Raw genomic sequence first — 21386 nt, forward strand, 5'->3', positions numbered from 1 at the left:
TTTGCATACCAAATTTGGGGTTTCTAGCTATAAGTGACCCCGAGATATGTGGCCCCAAAATCGGGTCGCAAAATGTCATTCTCTGCTCTATTAACTAATAACATTTTGCGACCTGATTTTGGGGCCACATATCTCGGGGTCACTTATAGCTAGAAACCCCAAATTTGGTATGCAAACACAATGGTACTAGCACTACAACATATCCAAATTTGGAGTTTCTAGCACCAAGTGACCCCGAGATACATGGCCCTAAAGTCGGGTCACACAATATTTTCGAATGTGGTTGAAATCATTTCGAATCCGGTAGAAATATTTTCGAATTTCGTTGAAATATTTTCGAATGTGGCCGATTTTTCAAATTCGGTAGAAAACTAAACTAATTTAAGGAAGATGACAAATATAACTAAACGAAATAATGAATTAACGAATTAAAACGAAAACGAAACAAATTTTTTCCGACAACCCCCCCGCCCCCCCCCCCCCAGACTGAGCTGGCCTTAAGCGTTGAATATATGGAGAGGGTGGGTCTTGGTGGTGACCAATTAATGAGTTTTATTGATTTCTAAAGTATAAATTATCTCCATGTAGTAGTGAAGAATAAAAGGTTGATAAGCTGGGATACATTTGAGTGATCTCTGTACTATGCTATACTATGGATCTGCTGGTCCTCCATTAATCCAAATTTTCCTCCACAGAAGGAAATCCAAATATCTGGCCTCTGTTAAAGAGGTCTTCCAACCTATCAAAGAGCGGGACACCCACCTGGGGAAGGTTGTAGGCGGGAGATATCCCAGGCTCCGCCCCCTGAAGATTAATAAGGGGGGAACATCCCACAATCCCTTTCTCTGGCACTTTACTTCAGGAGGCGGAGGTCACCAAGTCCTCGGAGCGATATTCCCCATCCGGTGTCCAGGACCTGTTTGTCCCTGATGGCAGCGGGTTTGTCCCCAAGACTCTGGTGTTGGTGGGGCCTCCTGGAATCGGTAAAACTCTGACCACACAGAGGATCATGCTGGACTGGGCCTCTGGAAAGCTCTACGCCGACCAGTTTCACTTTGTGTTCTATCTGAGCGGCAGACAAATAAATAAGATTACCGGCAATATCAACATTGAAGGACTTGTGACCAAAAGCACGAAGCTGCAGTTCTCGGAGAATCTGATCAAGTCGGCTCTCAATGATCCTTCCAAGGTTCTGATCATTCTTGATGGGTTTGATGAGTTGAGGTGGACCCTGGAAGATGATGGTGAGGACTATGAAGACCCCTTCGAGGAGACCCACAAAGAAACTCTTCTAAAATGTCTATTGAGCAAAGAGATCCTCAGAGACACCTCATTTCTTATTACAACCAGATCCATGTCCCTCAAGAAGATGAAGGACTTCGCTCGCTCCTCTTCTTCTGTAGAACTTCTGGGTTTTCGGAGGGAGATCTTGAACAATTTTGCCATCAGTTCTTTAACAGCAAAGACCAGGCAGAGCAGGCTGTGTCGGTTCTGAAAGAAAACCAAGTTCTGTTGGGTTTGAGTTCGGTTCCTTTGACCTGTTGGCTTGTCTGTAGGATCCTGAAGGTGGGAATGAAGGATGAGCTTAGCTCAGCAAACTGTAAAACTCTCACCTCCGTGTATCTGTCTTATCTCAGAAGCTTCCTCATCAATCAGGCAGCACCCAGCCAATACTCCAGTGTCTGAAGAACCTCTGTGCCTTGGCCAATGATGGGATCCTGGATCGGAGAAGCTTGTTTGATGAGGAGGATCTTGGAAGGAATGGACTGACTATATCAGAGGTGGCTTCTGTTTTCCCAAATGACAGCATTTTCCAGAAGAATGTGGAAGACCCAACCAACTACAGCTTCATTCACCTGAGTGTTCAGGAATTCTTTGCTGCTTTGTATTATGTGCTGGGAGAAGATGCTGAGGTTAAAGAGACCAAAGGGGTAAATGGAGATGCATTCCTCCCAAGAGTCTGTAGTGCAAGATCCCTGTTTTATCAGCCTAAACGTCACCCATATTTGAGCTCGACCATAAAGTTCCTCTTTGGCCTCCTCAATAATAAGCAGTTGAAGGACCTTGCAGATGTCGTTGGGTCCAGCGTTTCTTTAAAGAGCCAAACCGGCCATGGAAAAATGGCTGACTGCCGGAAAACCCTCTGAATTCTGTCCTGATGCACTAACCTGCTTCTACGAAGCTCAGGACGAGGCGTTGCGTAGCCGAGCGTTCAGTGCCCCCGACCTGCTTTTTCAGATGTGTTTTTACAGCTCATTCATGGAGAATGTTCATATTCGGGAGATGTTGTATTGTCTGGCAGACCGGGTGAGCTTTGGCTCCATTTGTCTGGAGGATCACCTGATGCGACCCAAGGACTTGGAATCGCTGTCCCCCTTCTTCCATGGATCTTCAAAGCTTTCGTAAGTATTAACCGGTCTAGTCTGTTTGTTCCAAAGTAACATCTGTCCATGATGTCCTACAAAATTGGCTTTCCTAGTTTGAGACATAATATAGCTTTGTTTACCTCTGAATACCAAGCATGATGTAAAATTGAATAACTACTAGAACTAAGTTTTCTTGAAGTGCCTTCAGCCAGTTAACCATTAGATTGAAGGATCTGGTATGGAAAAGCCTTACAGAATTATCATCGGCAAACTATTAACATAAGGTCAAGGCTATCCTGACCGTACCGGTACCTGTACCCTGGGCATCCTGTGTATGGGGCTCATCTGTACTGTCATGGCCTTCTACGATGCTGGACCTAATCCAGTGTCCAAGGTTCTCCAAGGTTTTTTTGGTTTTCTTCATGGAGGCCTTGTTTTAACTGCTTTTTGACCCTTAACAAATATTTTAAGGAAGGGCTCCTGGCTTGAAAAGTGTCCTGTAAAAGATCATTGCATTTTTTTTTTATTTCCTCCTTCAGCTTTACACGGTGCGGCTTTGCTGAGGACTTTGAGACTGGTGGAAAGGCTTCCTGGCTATCCAACCCAGACAGCAAGATCCAAGAACTGGAGTAAGTTTGTCCTCGTCTCATCTCTGGTCAGGCTGCTGGTGACCTAGGTTTGAACCTCTCTTGGGGCAGTCGTAGTGTCCTTCAGATTTTTAGAAGGGCTCATTATCCTAACTGGAAAGTTATTTTCACTGGTGGACATGCAGAGCTCTGGAGTATACGGTCTGTCACCAGAAGGTTGGACATTGACAGTTGCTCGTTCCTTTCATGGGCTATCCTCAGGTCTGTGGTCTGGTCACTACATAGGATCATTGAGTGAGCTGGGACTATAGGCACCACCAGATCTTGGGGGGGTCTAGTGTTCTCCGCTATGAAGGAAATGAGCAGAATCGTAATCTTGTTCTGAGCTGGACTTTTCTACGTCCTTGGACTACAATTTTTAAACTTTCTGCTCTCCTCGCAGGTTCCATGTTTGTGTGGTCGCCCCGTCCTTCTTCGAGGATCTTCGTTCTCTAATTTCTTCCAGCCGATCGCTCACCAAACTTGTCATAAGTCACCACACTCTGGAGGACTCCGCTTTGAAAATCATCTGCGATGGTCTGCGCCAGCCGGGCTGTACCCTGCGGGAACTGTCGTAAGTATTCTAGAAGGTGTTGGCTGGTTGTGAACAGACCCGGGTGATGCTAAAAACAAATATTGGAGAAACTTTATTTTTTTTCAAACTCCTATTCAATTTGTGAGGGACAATTTTCTGCTGCTTTATCGCCATCGGATGTCGTGATCCTTTTTTGAAAGTAAAAAATAAATAGTTGCTGTGCATTAGGCTGGCCAATGACAAAGCGTGTGGATGTCTACCTGTCCATCACCCAAGGCTGGTCCTCCCTCTGCTTCAGTAATGGACTCTACTCTTTTGGAAAGGCTCCACCAGATGATGGGACATTGTTGGTTGGCTTTTTCTACATTAGTGAGACTGTTTACTGATGAGGGGTGGTGGGTCAGGTCACCGACGAGGGTTGGGGTGTCGGCTTACAATTTTTCAAGTTTGTCCTTGGGTAAAATGAGGGTTCCTGTGAGGGTTTTCCCTCCATCTCGGGGTAATAAGGGGTGTCCTCATTGCTGCATGTTTGTTGGTCTCCTCTCCCTGTGCTTTGACATGTTCGTTTGGTCCAGTCTAAACACGCTGGATCCCAGATTCCCAATCTCTGATTTTTATCTGCAGGCTTGATGACTGCAACTTGGCCGCCACAGGCTGTGAGATCCTTGGCTCTGCCCTTAAAGAGAACCGCTCTCTGCACAAGTTGGATCTGGCACTGAATAAAATTGAGGACGACGGAGTGAAATTTCTATGTGAGGGGCTGAAGGATCCGGGCTGTACCCTACAGGAGCTGAGGTGAGTCCTCCGTCATATTTATAATGGAGGGGAGGATCCGGGCTGTACCCTACAGGAGCTGAGGTGAGTCCTCCGTCATATTTATAATGGAGGGGAGGATCCGGGCTGTACCCTACAGGAGCTGAGGTGAGTCCTCCATCATATTTATAATGGAGGGGAGGATCCGGGCTGTACCCTACAGGAGCTGAGGTGAGTCCTCCGTCATATTTATAATGGAGGGGAGGATCCGGGCTGTACTCTACAGGAGCTGAGGTGAGTTCTCCGTCATATTTATAATGGAGGGAAGGATCCGGGCTGTACCCTACAGGAGCTGAGGTGAGTCCCCCGTCATATTTATAATGGAGGGGAGGATCCGGGCTGTACTCTACAGGAGCTGAGGTGAGTTCTCCGTCATATTTATAATGGAGGGGAGGATCCGGGCTGTACCCTACAGGAGCTGAGGTGAGTCCTCCGTCATATTTATAATGGAGGGAAGGATCCGGGCTGTACCCTACAGGAGCTGAGGTGAGTCCTCCGTCATATTTATAATGGAGGGAAGGATCCAGGCTGTACCCTACAGGAGCTGAGGTGAGTCCTCCGTCATATTTATAATGGAGGGAAGGATCCAGGCTGTACCCTACAGGAGCTGAGTCCTCCGTCATATTTATAATGGAGGGGAGGATCCGGGCTGTACTCTGTGGGAGGTGAACCCTCCATCTTTATACTAGTGAAGGATCTGCGGAGTGTCGGGGTGGAGATGTTCAGCTGGATCTGACTGTGGAATAAAGTGTTTGGTGTCTTTCTATGAAGTATCGGGTCATGTTTGGCATTCAAGTTTCTGAATAACCGAATGTTCTAATAAAAGATAAACCTGTGACTGGGCGCCTCATCACTGGTGTCCATGTATGTCTCACTGTAAGGGGGCCCATAGACCACACATCCGAGTGCCGGGACCCACTGGGATCATCTCCCCACATCTTCTCCTTCCCTTCGGCATCCGGATTATGACCTCCCTATGGAGGGGGAGGCCTTAATGTGATCACCAGTAGACATGGTGCTTGTTGGTCCCAAGTAGCTCAAACCGTTGTAGATTCCCATTCTGGGAAGACTTCATCTCCTATAATAGAAATACTAGAAGGGCCGTGTCCCCCTCTTGGAGATCTGCATTCATTTCCTGTCCTGTAGACACGGCAGGAAGAGAATCTCAAGTGATGGAAATTTCCTTGTAGACGGTTGTCACCAGAGCAGGTGTCCCCATTGGAAGATTTCCTTCTATTCCTGTTCTGATGACAACACGCTATTGGATTTCCCTTTCAGTCCTAAATGGAGAAAATAATTCTTCCTAACAGGAATTGACGGCAACAAAAAAAACAGACGGGTTCCAATCTCTCCCCATCTCCTCTACAATTTCCCCCCTCATGACCCTCTAGAAGTGTTTATCAGGCTGTAGACACGGTAAGGACGCTCCATGGAAATACCAAGTTCTGACCGGACTTGTCCTCTCCTCCAGGATGGAATTCTGTGAGCTGACTCCGGCCTGCGGGGACTTCCTGAGCTCTGCTCTGATGACCAATCGATCGCTCACCACCTTGTATCTGAGAGATTGCAGCCTCCAGGGACTCCGGGGCCAAGCTGCTGTGTGAGGCGCTCCGCCAGCCGGGCTGCACTCTGAAGGAGCTGGTGTAAGTTCTGATGGGTACATTGTATGGGGGGGTGGGGGAGGTCTGATGGGTACATTGTATGGGGGTGCAGGTCTGATGGGTACATTGTATGGGGGGGGGGGGGTGGGGATGTCTGATGGGTACATTGTATGGGGGGGGGGGTGGGGGAGGTCTGATGGGTACATTGTATGGGGGTGCTGGGATGAGTTCACTTATGTATTTGAGGTCTGATGGGTACTGTGACAGACCGCCTGGCACCCCACCTGAATACCTCCGCCAAGATACAGCTTCCACTCTGGAAACTGGAACCAGGTATTATCGCTGAGCAGCCAAGAACTGGACGACACTAGCTTGGGTGCAAACTGGAACTGACTTTATTGTAAATTCACACAGAATTGGTTAAGAGCCTGATCACATCATCCTCAACGGTAATCAGCACCTCTAATCCACAGCCAGATACCCAGGCAATGCTTTGTCGGGACAGGGAGACCACCAGACAGTCCAGAAACAAGCTCACCCCCCCCCCCAATATAGAGTACATTCTGTCTTTTGGGTCATTGTGTAAGCTGTCCACTAGAAAAAGTGGAATTTATCGCCCCGTAGATTTCTTGATGTTTATTACGTTTCTTTCCCAAGTGAAGGAGCCTCTCCAACCCAGTCTGCAGGAAGGCCACCATGTTTGGTCTGACGGGTACATTGCATGAGGGTGGTGGGAGGTCTGATGGGTACATTGCATGAGGGTGGTGGGAGGTCTGACGGGTACATTGTATGAGGCTGGTGGGAGGTCTGATGGGTGGTGGGAGGTCTGATGGGTACATTGCATGAGGGTGGTGGGAGGTCTGATGGGTACATTGTATAAGGCTGGTGGGAGGTCTGATGGGTACATTGTATGAGGCTGGTGGGAGGTCTGATGGGTACATTGCATGAGGGTGGTGGGAGGTCTGATGGGTACATTGTATAAGGCTGGTGGGAGGTCTGATGGGTACATTGTATGAGGCTGGTGGGAGGTCTGATGGGTACATTGTATGAGGCTGGTGGGAGGTCTGATATTCGTATGGGCTGAGAGAATTGTTCTGATGTACTTGTAGAGAGGAAGGTGCGGGGTATGTACCTCTTCCAATATTGGACCTCCTCAGCAGATCTCGGGATGGCCATGTACACTGTACACCCTCTGGGGGGGACACTACCAGTATGAGGAGCCACCAAACTGAGTAATTCGAGTTCCTCCCCTCCCTCTATACACCAACCAATCCCGGCATGATAGTGTAGCATGGACAGCCTCCTGGATCTCCCACCATTGGTGAACAGACTGAACGCTGATTGTATGTCAATGAATCTGGTGGGGTCTGGTCACGTGGTCTTGTATCTCCTTGTTTGAGGTGAACGAGCCCACCCCTGAAGAGTACACTACACATGCAGTCTTTTGGGTACTTGTGTTTTCTGTCATAGAAAAGTCTATCAGAAAAAGTGGAATTTTATCTTCATGGATTTCTTGAGGGATATTGATAAATATTTCTGTCCCAACCCAGTCTGCAGGGGGACCACCATATTTAGTCTGATGGGTACGGTGGATCAGGGTGGTGGGAGGTCTGATGGGTACATGGCTGTATGGGCTGAGAAAATTGCTCTAATGTTGGTGTTGGAGGGTGATGCGGAGAATGTCCCGCTTCCAATAGTGGACCTCCTCAGCAGATCTCAGGGTGGCCAGGTACATTGTAATTCCAGTTCCTCCTCTATATACACCAACCAATCCCGGAATGATGGTGGGAAATGCAGGAGGACTTACACCATCCCTACTACACCAATGGTAAATGGACAGAGTGCTGCTTGTCTGGTAATCTGGTGACATGGTCTGATGGGGCTGGTCACATGGTCTAATGAATCTGGTCACATGGTCTTGTTTCATCTCTGCAGGTTGTTTGGGATGAACCTCACCAGCGCGTCCTGTGAGGATCTACAATCGGTTATTCTGACAAACCGGACCCTCACCAGCCTGAATGTGAGGGACAACAAGATTGGCGACTCCGGAGTGAAGCTCCTCTGTAAAGGGCTGAGTGACCCGAGCTGTACCCTGCAGGAGCTGATGTAAGGATTTGGCCAATGGTCTGCCAATCTAGCGCCAGGTCCGGGAGGTGATTGGGTAGAAGTTCTCATACGGGTTCTCTTTACAGATTATCTTCCTGTGAGCTGACCCAGGCGTCCTGTGAGGACCTCCGCTCAGTCCTCCTCACCAACCGATCTCTGACCAAACTGAGCCTCACCTGGAATAGTCTGGAGGATTCTGGAGTGAAAATTCTGTGTGAAGGGCTGAGAGACCCGGGCTGTACCCTGCAGGAGCTGGAGTGAGACTTCTATACACTATATGATGGACAACTAAACTCTGTATATGTGTTCCCTGCAATACCCCCACCCCCTTCCCTGAGTGCAGACCACCTTGAAAAATACCACAATCTTCCCATCCAGTCCTCCTCTCAGTGCACATGCTCAGTAGCCCCATTCATTCCTATGAAGCTAGTCTGCTTACCCATAGTAATGGGGCGGGGGGGGGGGGGGTGTGTCTGTCATGAGCAGTGGGAGGAGCGCCTTCCCTGATCTGGGTTCTTACAGGTGGCCCTGGCCTAGTCTTTAGAGAAATTCTTTGGGTGGTGGGGCCCTTGGGTGAGTGGTGGGGCTGTAGCCCCCCCGGGGCCCTTACAGTTGGCTCCTCTTTTGCTCTGTTCAGGTTTTTTATAAATGTCCGGCATAAATCTGACTCTCTATGGTTTCCTCCTCAGTCTGTACGGATGTGACCTGTCCTCCTCCTCCCTGGAAGATCTCTCCTCTGTGATCACCACCAGCCGATCTCTCACCAAACTGGATCTGGCAGGAAATAGGTTCACGGACACCGGAGTGAAGCCGCTATGTGAGGCGCTCCGGAACCCCGGCTGTACACTGCAGACATTCAGGTGAATGCTCCATCGTAACCCATGGTAACCTGGAGGTCTCTCCAGTAGAACTCCCCCCATATTTATCTCCTATTCCTCCTGTACAGGGGGGGTTATTGTAAGCTGACCGCATCCTGCGCTGAGGAAGTCATGGCCGTCATTAATACAAACCGCTCTCTGAAGGAGTTGGAAGTAACAAGTGAGGTTGAAGCGCCCCCTGCAGATCTGAACTCGCTGTTGGCAAGATTCGAACACCCGTCCATCACTGTGGAGAAAAACGAGTAAGTTTAGACTGCCTTGGCTGGGGGTGACCAACCTCCCAGGTAGGTTCTCTTTACATGAAGACTCCGCCCACAGTGGAGGCCTTCCCAATCAGGGTGCACCACCCCCATACTGAACCTTTGTCTTTCCTTGTAGTACCCAGGATGGACTATTCATCCACATCAAATACAAGAAACAAGAGTGAGTCGGACGTCCCGGAGGATCCCGACCTCCAATCCAAGGTAATCTAAAATTAAGATTGCTCCACCAAAATAGATTACAGTATGACGAGTTGATGCCGGGAAGTGGAATCTCCTGGTGCCTTCTAAATTGTTTTGGGGATTTCATGGTTCCCAGCCTTGGCGTCTCACTCCTCCTCTTTGCAGGTGTTGGGGTAACAATGCTCAGGCCTGAAACGAGTCCAACCCTCTCCATGACTGGTGATGAGATGCCATGGTATTGGCTGAAGGTTGTATAATCTGCAGGCCTTCCATGAATAATGGGTGGCAGTGGGTCTTCTAGGATGAGCATTGTGTGGGGAGAGCTACAGGATCCTTTCAGGACAAGCAATGAGTCTTCCAGGATGGCTCCTGGGTGATAGAGCAGTGGTGGGCCCTTTAGGATGAGCGAGTGGGTGGTGGGGTGGGATGAGGTTGGTGGGCCCTCTAGGATGAGTAGGTGTTAATGATGTCCAGAAAGAAATGGTAATGGGACTTCTTTTTATCTTCTAGGTGAGCCAGGTGACGGCCTTCACTGCACCTTATACAACGCCGGACTCCAAAGACTCGGGACGACCCCCGGATTATGGGTGGGGTGATCACCTCCTCCTAGGATTACTCCGATGATAACTGCACTATGTCTGTTTGGGATGGAACCTTCACACTGAAATGGAATGACCCAATCCTAAGGACGATTGCTCTGAACTCCCCATTTATTAAAATGCAGCAGAACAGTTTCTAGCACCACCTATTTTTGGATGGAGTAGTGGAAGTTTGTCCCTGCTGAGGACATTCTCTTCCCCCCCCCCCCCCCCATGGTGACCATTGTTGGTGGGACAGGAAGTGATGTAGAATCCAAAATGTCGCCAAAAAAAAGGGGGGGGGGTGGGGGTTGATCATCCAACCACGAGGATTCCACTCACTTCCTGTTGTGTCTCCAAGACAGGAAGTGATGAGTCAGACTGCAGTAGGCACCTTCTCTGCTCCATCCAAGACTGAAATACAAGTTTGACTTTAGATAATAATCCATTAAGGCGAGCTGAGCGGGGTGGACATATTCTACAAAGCAAAGTGCCTTATCGGGGGGGCCCCTGAACCCTTTTTTTTTTTTTTTTTTTTGTAGCTCCGCTGTTACCTGAGATACATTTGCACTGGATGGTTATTTGCACTACTGGTTCCCATGGCAACCTGCCTTCATTTATATTGGGGTGATTGGATCGTTCGGATTTCATTCTCACCTTTTTTGTATCAGAAATGTTTCCATAAAAATCTAATAAAGAGATTGCAAAGATGGCTGAATTGTGAGTGATTACTATATATAGTGTGTGGTGGTGTCACATGACCTGCAGAGGTGACGTCACTGGTGTCACATGACATCCAGCAAAGGCCTAAAGCTGGTCATAGACAGAATTTCAGGTAAATTCTCAGAACGTTTGTTTGTCGTTCAGAACAACTTTCATTAGATTTGTCATTCAGTAAAGTCCATTCAATCATTCGTTGTTAGAAATGTTTGAGAACTTTTCCACCCCGCTCCTTCCAATGGTCACCTCACTCCAGCTGGAAACAAACGTCCATTTGACCCAATAATGAGAGAATTAGAAGAATCACCTTCCTTGGATTGGATAGTTGAAGGGCCTCATTTTTAGGGTAAATCTCTAAAGTTTAGAACCGACATCTCCTAGTCTAGTAGGAAGAGAATTCTGGGATGTGAATACTGAGCGCCATCCAGAAATATCAGTTTTCATACAATCCAGATTGTTCAGGACGAGTAGAGGTGCATGGTATACCCTGGGCATGGTCTCTGAAATCCAGGCACAGGGGTGGAATCGTGTGGGTTTTGTCGCTTTTATATGTGTTGTTGGACTCGATATTTATATAGAAGGGTCTCCCATTTGTCTATGCAAGTTGAGGGATGAAGTGACGGTAGGGTCTCGGCAGCAAAGTCTCTAACTTATATGCAAAGTCAGAGCCCTGCAATACCGCTGACATGCCAAAAGTGCGGTAGGAAAGGCCATTGTGAGCAAGCCTGCCTAATCCCGACCCATATTTACAGTAAAGGGTTATAGGAAGTTGGGAGCAGGATGCATAATTGGATGGGAAACGTGTATATTATGGTGATGGGTTGATTCATGTTATGGTATAGTGTGACCTATGTGCATTGTAGGTTAGTAATATGGGTGAGAAAGGCCCTTGAGACTCTGTGTCGGATAGCTGGTTGATATGTTACTGTGAATGTGTGCTAGTGAATGGACACCCCTTGCCTGTACTGCATCCTGTCCTGAAAATACCGGAAAGGAGAATATACAGAAGGGTGACATGGAAGCTGTTGCTGAATGATGGTGGTGTGTCACTCAGTGGCAAAGCGCTACGTGTTGGGAAGCACAACGTGGTAAGACCATTATGGACTGTTCCATGGGAGCTGTTTCTGAAGCACATGTTGAAAACCGCAACACGTTACACAGCTAAGGACTGTTACATAGGTACTGGTTCGGAAACACATGTTGGGGATCAACACGCATTAAGACAGTTATGGACTGTTCAATAGGAGCCGTGTTGGAAGAAGGGTGGTATGCGCCTTTTAGGCACAAAGCGGCTTATGTTGGATACGAAAAATATGGTTTAGTATCATACAGAGGAGGTCTTGTGCTAGAATTATTGATTTTACTCCAGCGTGCATGGTGATGTGTAACGCAAACAATGTTTTCATAGCGTCCCCCTGTGTGTCATTTAATCTCAGTGTAAATACAGCTGGTCTGTGAAGACCTCAGGTTTGTTGGAGAACCTTGGTGAACAAATAGCATCATGAAGGCCAAGTAATACACCAGACAGGTCAGGGATAAAGTTGTGGAGAAGTATCAAGCCGGGTTAGGTGATATAGATATAAATCTATATATATTTATATCTCTCTCCCAAGCTTTGAACATCTCACAGAGCTCTGTTCAATCCATCATCGGAAAATGGAAAGAGCACAACTGCAAACCTACCAAGACATGGCCGTCCACCTAAACTGACCGGGCCGGGCAAGGAGAGCATTCATCAAAGAGTCAAGAGGTCCATGGTAACTCTGGAGGAGCTGCAGAGATCCACAGCTCAGGGGGGAGAATCTGTCCACAGGACAACTATTAGTCGTCTCTCCACAAATCTGCCCTTTATGGAAGAGTGACAAGAAGAAAGACATAAGAAGTCCTGTTTGTAGTTTGTGAGGAGCCATGTGGGGGAGGGGGCAGCAAACATGTGGAAGAAGGTGATCTGGTCAGATGAGATCAAAACTGAAGGGTGTCTGTGGGTATTTTGTGCCCATTTATGAGGTCAGGTACTGATGTTGGTTGCATGTTGGGCCTCACGTTGGGCACCAAACAAAAATACCTGGCTCACAATTGGCTTTCTAATTAATACCAAAGGTGTTCAGTAAGGTTGAAGTCAAGGCTGTCTGTGCAAGCCAATCATTCTTATGGTCCAAGTCATCCCAAAGGTGATCAGTAGGGTTGAAGTCAAGGCTGTCGGTGCAGGCCATTCACTCTCCTGGTCCAAGTCATCCCAAAGGTGATCAGTAGGGATGAGGTCAGGGCTCTGTACAAGACACCGAAGTTCCTCCACACCATATCTTTATGGAGCTGGCTTTGTACATGGGGTCTTCACCAAACTCTTAGTACAAAGTTGGAAGAGCACAATTGTCTCCAATGTCTTTGATCAATGGAGGATTACCAGAATCCATCACTGGAGACACCTGACCTCAGGTCATTGGAGGAGGGGTTCACATACTTTTGGTTATATTGTGTATGTTATTGGCTTCTGTGTTTAATTTGTTGTTGTGATGATAAAAGCTGGAGATGTGTCATTGTGAAGAAAGTTGGGATCAGGAGACGTGAGTGAAGAGAACGGGTCACCTGAGACGACCAGGTGACAGATGCACTCCGTAGGAGTGGGAAGTGCACCACTAAGGTAGTGGACCTTAGGACTGACTGCTGCAGATTGTACCCGGGGCGGTTCAGGACACAGGTCTACTGGATCACTAACACAGATCCCAGTGGGAGCTGGAGCATAGATTCCCCAGGGCGCGGAGTCTAAGAGCCAGCAGGTGTTCACCAGAGCCTCCAGTGGTAAGCATGGACTTCGCTGCAGTCTAGCTCCAGGTCCCGGCCCCTAGGGTCTCTCAGCTCACGGTAGACTACAGGAGAAGGAAGCAGCAGGCTGGAACGAGGATATTAAAGGGATAAGGCAGAGGTCAGGGCAACTAGCAGACAGGAACAACAGAGGACACGCCAAAGGTTCAGGGTCCCAGGCAGACGGATAGTCAGGGACACGCCAAAGGTTCAGGGTCCCAGGCAGACAGGGATAGTCGGGGAGACGCCAAAGGTTCAGGGTCCCAGGCAGACAGGGATAGTCAGGGACACGCCAAAGGTTCAGGGTCCCAGGCAAACAGGGATAGCCGGGGACACGCCAAAGGTTCAGGGTCACAGGCAGACAGGGATAGTCTGGGACACGCCAAAGGTTCAGGGTCACAGGCAGACGGGGATAGTCGGGGACACGCCAAAGGTTCAGGGTCCCAGGCAGACAGGGATAGTCAGGGACACGCCAAAGGTTCAGGGTCCCAGGCAGACAGGGATAGTCGGGGAGACGCCAATGGTTCAGGGTCCCAGGCAGACAGGGATAGTCAGGGACACGCCAAAGGTTCAGGGTCCCAGGCAAACAGGGATAGCCGGGGACACGCCAAAGGTTCAGGGTCACAGGCAGACAGGGATAGTCTGGGACACGCCAAAGGTTCAGGGTCACAGGCAGACGGGGATAGTCGGGACACGCCAAAGGTTCAGGGTCCCAGGCAGACGGGGATAGCCAGGGACACGCCAAAGGTTCAGGGTCACAAGCAGACAGGAATAGTCGAGAACACGCCAAGGTCGGTAACAGAGACAGCCATAGGGCACACGGCAAGCAGGAAGCCAAACGCACAATGGTTGATCAGCACCACTGGCTTGTGGTGCTCAGGTCAATATCGGGTTCCCTGGTAGGGCCCGGGGTGGAGCCATGCTTAGAGGAGAGGCTATAAAACCCACCAGGTGGAAGTGGTCGGCCTCTTAGTCTGAACACATGAGGGGGAAGATTACCGCAGAACCACGACAACGCGATAGGTAGACGTTTGGGGCCACCACAGATTTCAGTGACATATTTGGGTTCCTCCTGGAGGTGATGATGGATCTGAGGTGCTGAGGTCACCTCCTTTCCTCTGTACCTGGTGACATCATCTCCAGTGTTTCCTATTGGTGGACGGACTCCCATGGTCACCTCTTGGCTTCTATTGGAGATAAATTGTTGGCAAGAGAAGATTTGACATTTACACTCACCTCCTCCCCCGACACGAATGGACACTTATGAAATATCGTCGTTCTGATTTGGTGACCACAATACCTCATTGTAGCTTCCCGTTAGAGAGGCGGCCCTAGACCCTCCCCCGTCACTGCTCCTTCCCCCATCAGCAAAGACCAGGGGGCGCCGGATATCACTCCCCCGGTCATGTTACAGTGTCCAGGCCCACTGACTGGCCAACAGGTTGGGGTCACAAGGGAGGAAGTCACATGTCTGGAAGAAGCTGCGGAGGGGGGAGGGGAGTACAGGAGGGGGGCGGGGCCCTGCAAGGACAGAGTCTCTTTAAAGTTTAACTCCAACCCCAATTATTTACTCTTTCATACAACGGGGAAGAAAATTACTATCCATAATTTATTCCTGTCTGTGTCCCCATGGTGGAGATTTTCCTCACTTCCTGTCCTTGTGCCCCCTTTACAAGAAATGTGGGGAGTGAGTGTCACTTGGACGGGAAGTGGGATCATCTGTGTCCCCATCCTGGAGATGTCTCACTTCCTGTCCCTGTGACACCCATACAAGGAATGTGGGGAGTGAGTGTCACCTGGACAGGAAGTGAGATCACCTCTGTCCCCATCCTAGAGATTTCTCACTTCCTGTCCCTGTGACACCCATACAAGGAATGTGGGGACTGAGTGTCACTTGGACAGGAAATGTGATCACCTGTGTCCCCATGGAGGAGATTTCTCACTTCCTGTCCCTGTGACACCCTACAAGGAATGTGGAGAGTGAGTGTCACCTGAACAGGAAGTGGGATCATCTGTGTCCCCATCCTGGAGATGTCTTACTTCCTGTCCCTGTGACACCCTACAAGGAATGTGGAGAGTGAGTGTCACCGGGACAGGAAGTGTGCTCACCTGTGTCCCCATCCTGGAGATGTCTCACTTGCTGTCCCTGTGACACCCATACAAGGAATGTGGGGAATGAGTGTCACCAGGGCAGGAAGTGTGATCACCTGTGTCCCCATCCTGGAGATGTCTCACTTCCTGTCCCTGTGACACCCATACAAGAAATGTGGGGAATGAGTGTCACCAGGGCAGGAAGTGTGATCACCTGTGTCCCCATCCTGGAGATGTCTCACTTGCTGTCCCTGTGACACCCATACAAGGAATGTGGGGAATGAGTGTCACCAGGGCAGGAAGTGTGATCACCTGTGTCCCCATGGTGGAGATTTTTCCCACTTCCTGTCCCTGTGACACCTATACAAGGAATGTGGAGAGTGAGTGTCACCGGGACAGGAAGTGTGATCACCTGTGTCCTCATCCTGGAGATGTCTCACTTCCTGTCCCTGTGACACCCTACAAGGAATGTGGAGAGTGAGTGTCACCGGGACAGGAAGTGTGCTCACCTGTGTCCCCATCCTGGAGATGTCTCACTTGCTGTCCCTGTGACACCCATACAAGGAATGTGGGGAATGAGTGTCACCAGGGCAGGAAGTGTGATCACCTGTGTCCCCATCCTGGAGATGTCTCACTTGCTGTCCCTGTGACACCCATACAAGGAATGTGGGGAATGAGTGTCACCAGGGCAGGAAGTGTGATCACCTGTGTCCCCATGGTGGAGATTTTCCCCACTTCCTGTCCCTGTGACACCCATACAAGGAATGTGGAGAGTGAGTGTCACCGGGACAGGAAGTGTGATCACCTGTGTCCTCATCCTGGAGATGTCTCACTTGCTGTCCCTGTGACACCCATACAAGGAATGTGGGGAATGAGTGTCACCAGGGCAGGAAGTGTGATCACCTGTGTCCCCATGGAGGAGATTTTCCCCACTTCCTGTCCCTGTGACACCCATACAAGGAATGTGGAGAGTGAGTGTGACCGGGACAGGAAGTGTGATCACCTGTGTCCCCATGGTGGAGATTTTCTCCACTTCCTGTCCCTGTGACACCCATACAAGGAATGTGGAGAGTGAGTGTGACCGGGACAGGAAGTGTGATCACCTGTGTCCCCATAGTGGAGATTTTCCCCACTTCCTGTCCCTGTGACACCCATACAAGGAATGTGGAGAGTGAGTGTGACCGGGACAGGAAGTGTGATCACCTGTGTCCCCGTTGGAGAGATTCACCATCACACCCTCCAATAAGAACACAGGTGGCAGTAAAAGCCTCGCAACCCTTCCCCGCTCCGCCCCAAACAATGTAAAGTTCTGAGAGAAGAAAGAAATGGCACATTGTATGGAAAAGATTTCACATCACATTTATATTCAATATTCTGGCAGTGTGAACATCGGTGCGCTCCCGGGGTTGCAGCTGGCCCCTCCCCCTTCCCTGAGCTGGAAGCCGTCCAATCCAGAAAGGCCGCCGTCACAGAGACCGCCCCTTATCAGCAGGCCAATCAGAGGGGACAGTCATGTGACCGGCAGGCCAATCAGAGAACAGTCATGTGACCGGCAGGCCAATCAGAGAGAACAGTCATGTGACCGGCAGGCCAATCAGAGAGAACAGTCATGTGACCGGCAGGCCAATCAGAGAGAACAGTCATGTGACCGGCAGGCCAATCAGAGAGAACAGTCATGTGACCGGCAGGCCATTCAGAGAGAACAGTCATGTGACCGGCAGGCCATTCAGAGAACAGTCATGTGACCGGCAGGCCAATCAGAGAACAGTCATGTGACCGGCAGGCCAATCGGAGAACAGTCATGTGACCAGCAGGCCATTCAGAGAACAGTCATGTGACTGGCAGGCCAATCAGAGAACAGTCATGTGACTGGCAGGCCAATCAGAGAACAGTTATGTGACCGGCAGGCCAATCGGAGAGAACAGTCATGTGACCGGCAGGCCAATCAATCAGAGGAGAACAGTCATGTGACCGGCAGGCCAATCAGAGAACAGTCATGTGACCAGCGCACAGCACCCTATGGGGGGGGGGGAAGGTGTATTCATAGGCTGCACAGCAGATACAACTGTGCCCATCCCCCTCCGGAAGATGAAAATACGGGACCCTCCGGGAAGAAGAATACGGCAGATGGTGGGCTTTGTGTCGTTGAGGTCGGTTTGTGTAAATAAAGCTTATTGTCATCCTTGCAGATTGCATAAAGATTTCCGTGTGCGCCCTCACTGGGGGGGGAGGCGGTCCCAGGATGAACACGCCCCCAAGGTGGAGGTAGAGAGATGGTCACCATTGGTGGTGATGGTCCTTGGGCACCCGAAGTGAGAAGACCACCATGCGCCCCTCCTCCATGAACTACCTCAGCATCTTAGTTGGGTGGTCCTGACTTTTTGGCACCCCTTGGCCCCGTCTCGATCCGGTTCCTGGACCCTGAGACCCCCCTCACAGGAAGGAGATGGAGGACCCCGCATGGAGCCTCTGGTGGACCACCAGGTTGTGGTGGGTACTAAAGCTGCTGCCGCAGTCGGGGCAGGGGAAGGGCTTCTCGCCGGTGTGGACCCTCAGGTGGGCGGAGAAGTGGCCCCGGTGGATGAAGGACTTGTGGCAGTGGGGGCAGGAGAAGCGGCTCTCCTCGGCGTGGCTCCTCTGGTGGGCCATGAAGTGTCCATGGTGGATGAAGGATTTCCCGCACAGGGGGCAGGAGAACTTCTCCTCCTCGGCGTGGAGCCGCTGGTGGGCCAGGAAGTGGCCCCGGTGCATGAAGCTCTTGTGGCACAGCGGGCAGGTGAAGGGGTTCTCCATCTGGTGGCTCCTCAGGTGCTTGTTGAGGCTGCTCTTGATCCGGAAGGACTTGGCGCATTGGAAGCAGTGGAAGGGCCGCTCCCCGGAGTGGATCTTCTGGTGGGACAGGAAGTAGGACCTCTGTGAGAAGCATCTGCCGCACTCCGAGCAGCAGAAGGGCTTCTCGCCCGGGTACTGGGAGGACAGGAAGTGGGTCCTGTGGGAGAAGGCCTTGCCGCTGTCGCTGCAGAGGTAGGACATGGGGAACACTGAACCCTGGAGGGGGCGGCCATCTTCCCGCCGGGCCGATTCCAGGTCAGAGCGGTGAGGCGGGCCCTCCATGTTCAGGAAGTCTCCTTCTTCTCGGGGTTCCTCTTTAATATGGACAGACCTGTACTGAGTGTAGGCCACCGGGGTGAAGAGTTCTGAGAAGTTACTGTTGTCACAGGGCCAGTGCTCCTCTTTAATCTGGATGGAGGGGTGCAGAGGGTGGTGCACTGCCCACCCCAGAGCCCCCCCAACGTACAGGAAGGGTTCCCTCTTGATGTTCATCATGGTGTGATCTACGGGGGTGTCTCTGGGATCTCTCTCCTCACAGGAGCGGGGTTCTACTTTAGCTTTAGGAGGTGAATGCTGCTGCCCTGCCGTGTGGTTCCTGGTGGGATTTGGCCCCTCCCCCTCCTGGGTGGAGGCGGGTCTTCTCTCAGCTGCCCCTGTCAGCGATCCCTCCTTGTACGCCGTCAGCTTCTCGATGACCTTCTCTAGACAACTGCTCATCTTTGTCCCCGCTGATGTCATTTCCGGCGGAGTCCCTCCTGGGCGGAGCAACGGCGTCTCCTTCCTGAGGTGGAGTGCTTTTTGTTTATGGGAGGAGCAGCAGAGTCTCTCTCTTTATCCTGGGCGGAGTCTCTCTTATGCTGTGGCATCTGTCTCCCTCCTGGGCGGAGTCTCTAATCTGGAGAGGTGGAGTCTCTCTTCCTCATGGGCGGAGTGTCTATTCTACTGAGGTGGAGTCTCTATTCTACTGGGGTGGAGTCTCTAATCTACAGAGGTGGAGACTATATTCTACAGAGGTGGAGTCTCTCTTCCTCGTGGGCGGAGTCTCTATTCTACTGAGGTGGAGTCTCTCTTCCTTATGGGCGGAGCCTATATTCTACAGAGGTGGAGTCTCTCTTCCTTATGGGCGCAGCCTCTATTATACAGAGGTGGAGTCTCTCTTCCTCATAGGCGGAGTCTCTATTCTACAGAGGTGGAGTCTCTCTTCCTCATAGGCGGAGTCTCTATTCTACAGAGATGGAGTCTCTCTTCCTCATGGGCGGAGTGTCTATTCTACTGAGATGGAGTCTCTCTTCCTTGTGGGCGGAGTCTCTATTCTACTGGGGTAGAGTCTCTATTCTACTGGGGTGGAGTCTCTAATCTACAGAGGTGGAGTCTATATTCTACAGAGGTGGAGTCTCTCTTCCTCATGGGCAGAGCCTCTATTCTACAGAGGTGGAGTCTCTCTTCCTCATAGGCGGAGTCTCTATTCTACAGAGGTGGAGTCTCTCTTCCTCATGGGCGGAGTCTCTATTCTAGAGAGGTGGAGTCTCTCGCCCTCTTCTGTATACTGGGCACAGTCTCGCCCCTTCATGGGTGAAGTCTCTCTGCCTTATACATAAGTGGAGTTGTTGAGCAGTACTGTCTCTCTCTCTCTGTATTCTGGGTGGGGACTTTATTCCTCAAGGGTGGGGACTGTCTCCCTTATAGATGGAGCTCATGAGTTTCTATCTCTCCAGGGTGGGGCAGTGGGGACTCTTTCTGTATCCTGGGTGGAGTCTTTATTCCTGAAGAGTGGGGACTGTCTTCCTCATGGGTGGAGCAGTTGAGTTTCTCTCTCTCCAGGGTGGAGCAGTGGTGTTTCTCTCTCTGTATCCTGGGTGGAGTCTTTATTCCTCAAGGGTGGAGTCTCTCTCCCTCATGGGTGGAGCTGATGATTTCCTCTCACATTTCCGGGGTATCTAGAAGGAAGGAAAGCAGAAAGTAATTTCCTGTGTGGAGGGTGGAGTCCTGTGTATGTAGGGTGTGGCCTGCCTTGGAGCACCGCCCCTGAGCTCCTGTGTCTATTCTCAGTCAGTGTAGAGGGCGGAGTGGGAAAAGTTGGGCGGGGCAGGGACACAAATATACCTACACTGGGCGTCATTTTACCTGGAAGGTGAGTACTGTGGCCCCCCGGTGGCCACTGGCAGAGCTACATGGGGGGGATATGAATTTGTATTGTAAAGATCTTTGACCTGTGATTGGAGGAGGGGGGTGATGGCTGTGATTGGAGGAGGGGGGTGATTGGAGAAGGGGGGTGATGGCTGTGATTGGAGGAGGGGGGTGATGGCTGTGATTGGAGGAGGGGGGTGATTGGAGAAGGGGGGTGATGGCTGTGATTGGAGGAGGGGGGTGATGGCTGTGATTGGAGGAGGGGGTGATGGCTGTGATTGGAGGAGGGGGGTGATGGCTGTGATTGGAGGAGGGGGGTGATGGCTGTGATTGGAGGAGGGGGGTGATGGCTGTGATTGGAGAAGGGGGGTGATGGCTGTGATTGGAGGAGGGGGGTGATGGCTGTGATTGGAGAAGGGGGGTGATGGCTGTGATTGGAGGAGGGGGGTGATGGCTGTGATTGGAGGAGGGGGGTGATGGCTGTGATTGGAGGAGGGGGGTGATGGCTGTGATTGGAGGAGGGGGGTGATGGCTGTGATTGGAGAAGGGGGGTGATTGCTGTGATTGGAGGAGGGGGGTGATGGCTGTGATTGGAGAAGGGGGGTGATGGCTGTGATTGGAGAAGGGGGGTGATGGCTGTGATTGGAGGGGGGTGATTGTGATTGGAGGAGGGGGGTGATGGCTGTGATTGGAGGGGGGTGATGGCTGTGATTGGAGGAGGGGGCTGATTGCTGTGATTGGAGGAGGGGGCTGATTGCTGTGATTGGAGGAGGGGAATGATTGTATATATTGGGGGGAGGGGATTATTGTATATATTGGGGGGGAGGGGATGATTGTATATATTGGGGGAGGGGATGATTGTATATAT

General features: G+C 50.7%; 2 protein-coding genes and 1 long non-coding RNA gene across 3 annotated transcripts in view; 2 read left to right on the forward strand and 1 right to left on the reverse strand.

Annotated features, from left to right (window-relative positions):
- LOC143959494 (uncharacterized) overlaps positions 1 to 21386 on the forward strand; it is a 236931-nt gene that overhangs the window by 11279 nt on the left and 204266 nt on the right. The window lies entirely within an intron of this gene.
- On the forward strand, positions 643 to 10658 carry LOC143959495 (NACHT, LRR and PYD domains-containing protein 14-like). The gene is given in 16 exon segments (XM_077468172.1): positions 643 to 819; positions 821 to 1409; positions 1412 to 1651; positions 1654 to 2096; positions 2098 to 2402; positions 2906 to 2995; positions 3396 to 3566; positions 4152 to 4322; positions 5812 to 5917; positions 5919 to 5983; positions 7877 to 8047; positions 8134 to 8304; positions 8737 to 8907; positions 8994 to 9167; positions 9304 to 9389; positions 9879 to 10658. Coding segments are annotated over 15 exon segments (3093 nt in total). The 3' UTR covers positions 9353 to 9389; positions 9879 to 10658.
- LOC143959489 (uncharacterized) lies at positions 16893 to 19139 on the reverse strand (the record flags this gene model as incomplete). Its single annotated transcript, XM_077468161.1, is given in 1 exon segment — positions 16893 to 19139. A coding segment is annotated over 1 exon segment (1137 nt). The 3' UTR covers positions 16893 to 17992.

This window comes from Lithobates pipiens, unplaced genomic scaffold (genome assembly GCF_037356315.1).
Source record: "Lithobates pipiens isolate NorthernLeopardFrog02 unplaced genomic scaffold, aLitPip1_a1.2 Scaffold_77, whole genome shotgun sequence".
Lineage (NCBI taxonomy): Eukaryota > Metazoa > Chordata > Amphibia > Anura > Ranidae > Lithobates > Lithobates pipiens.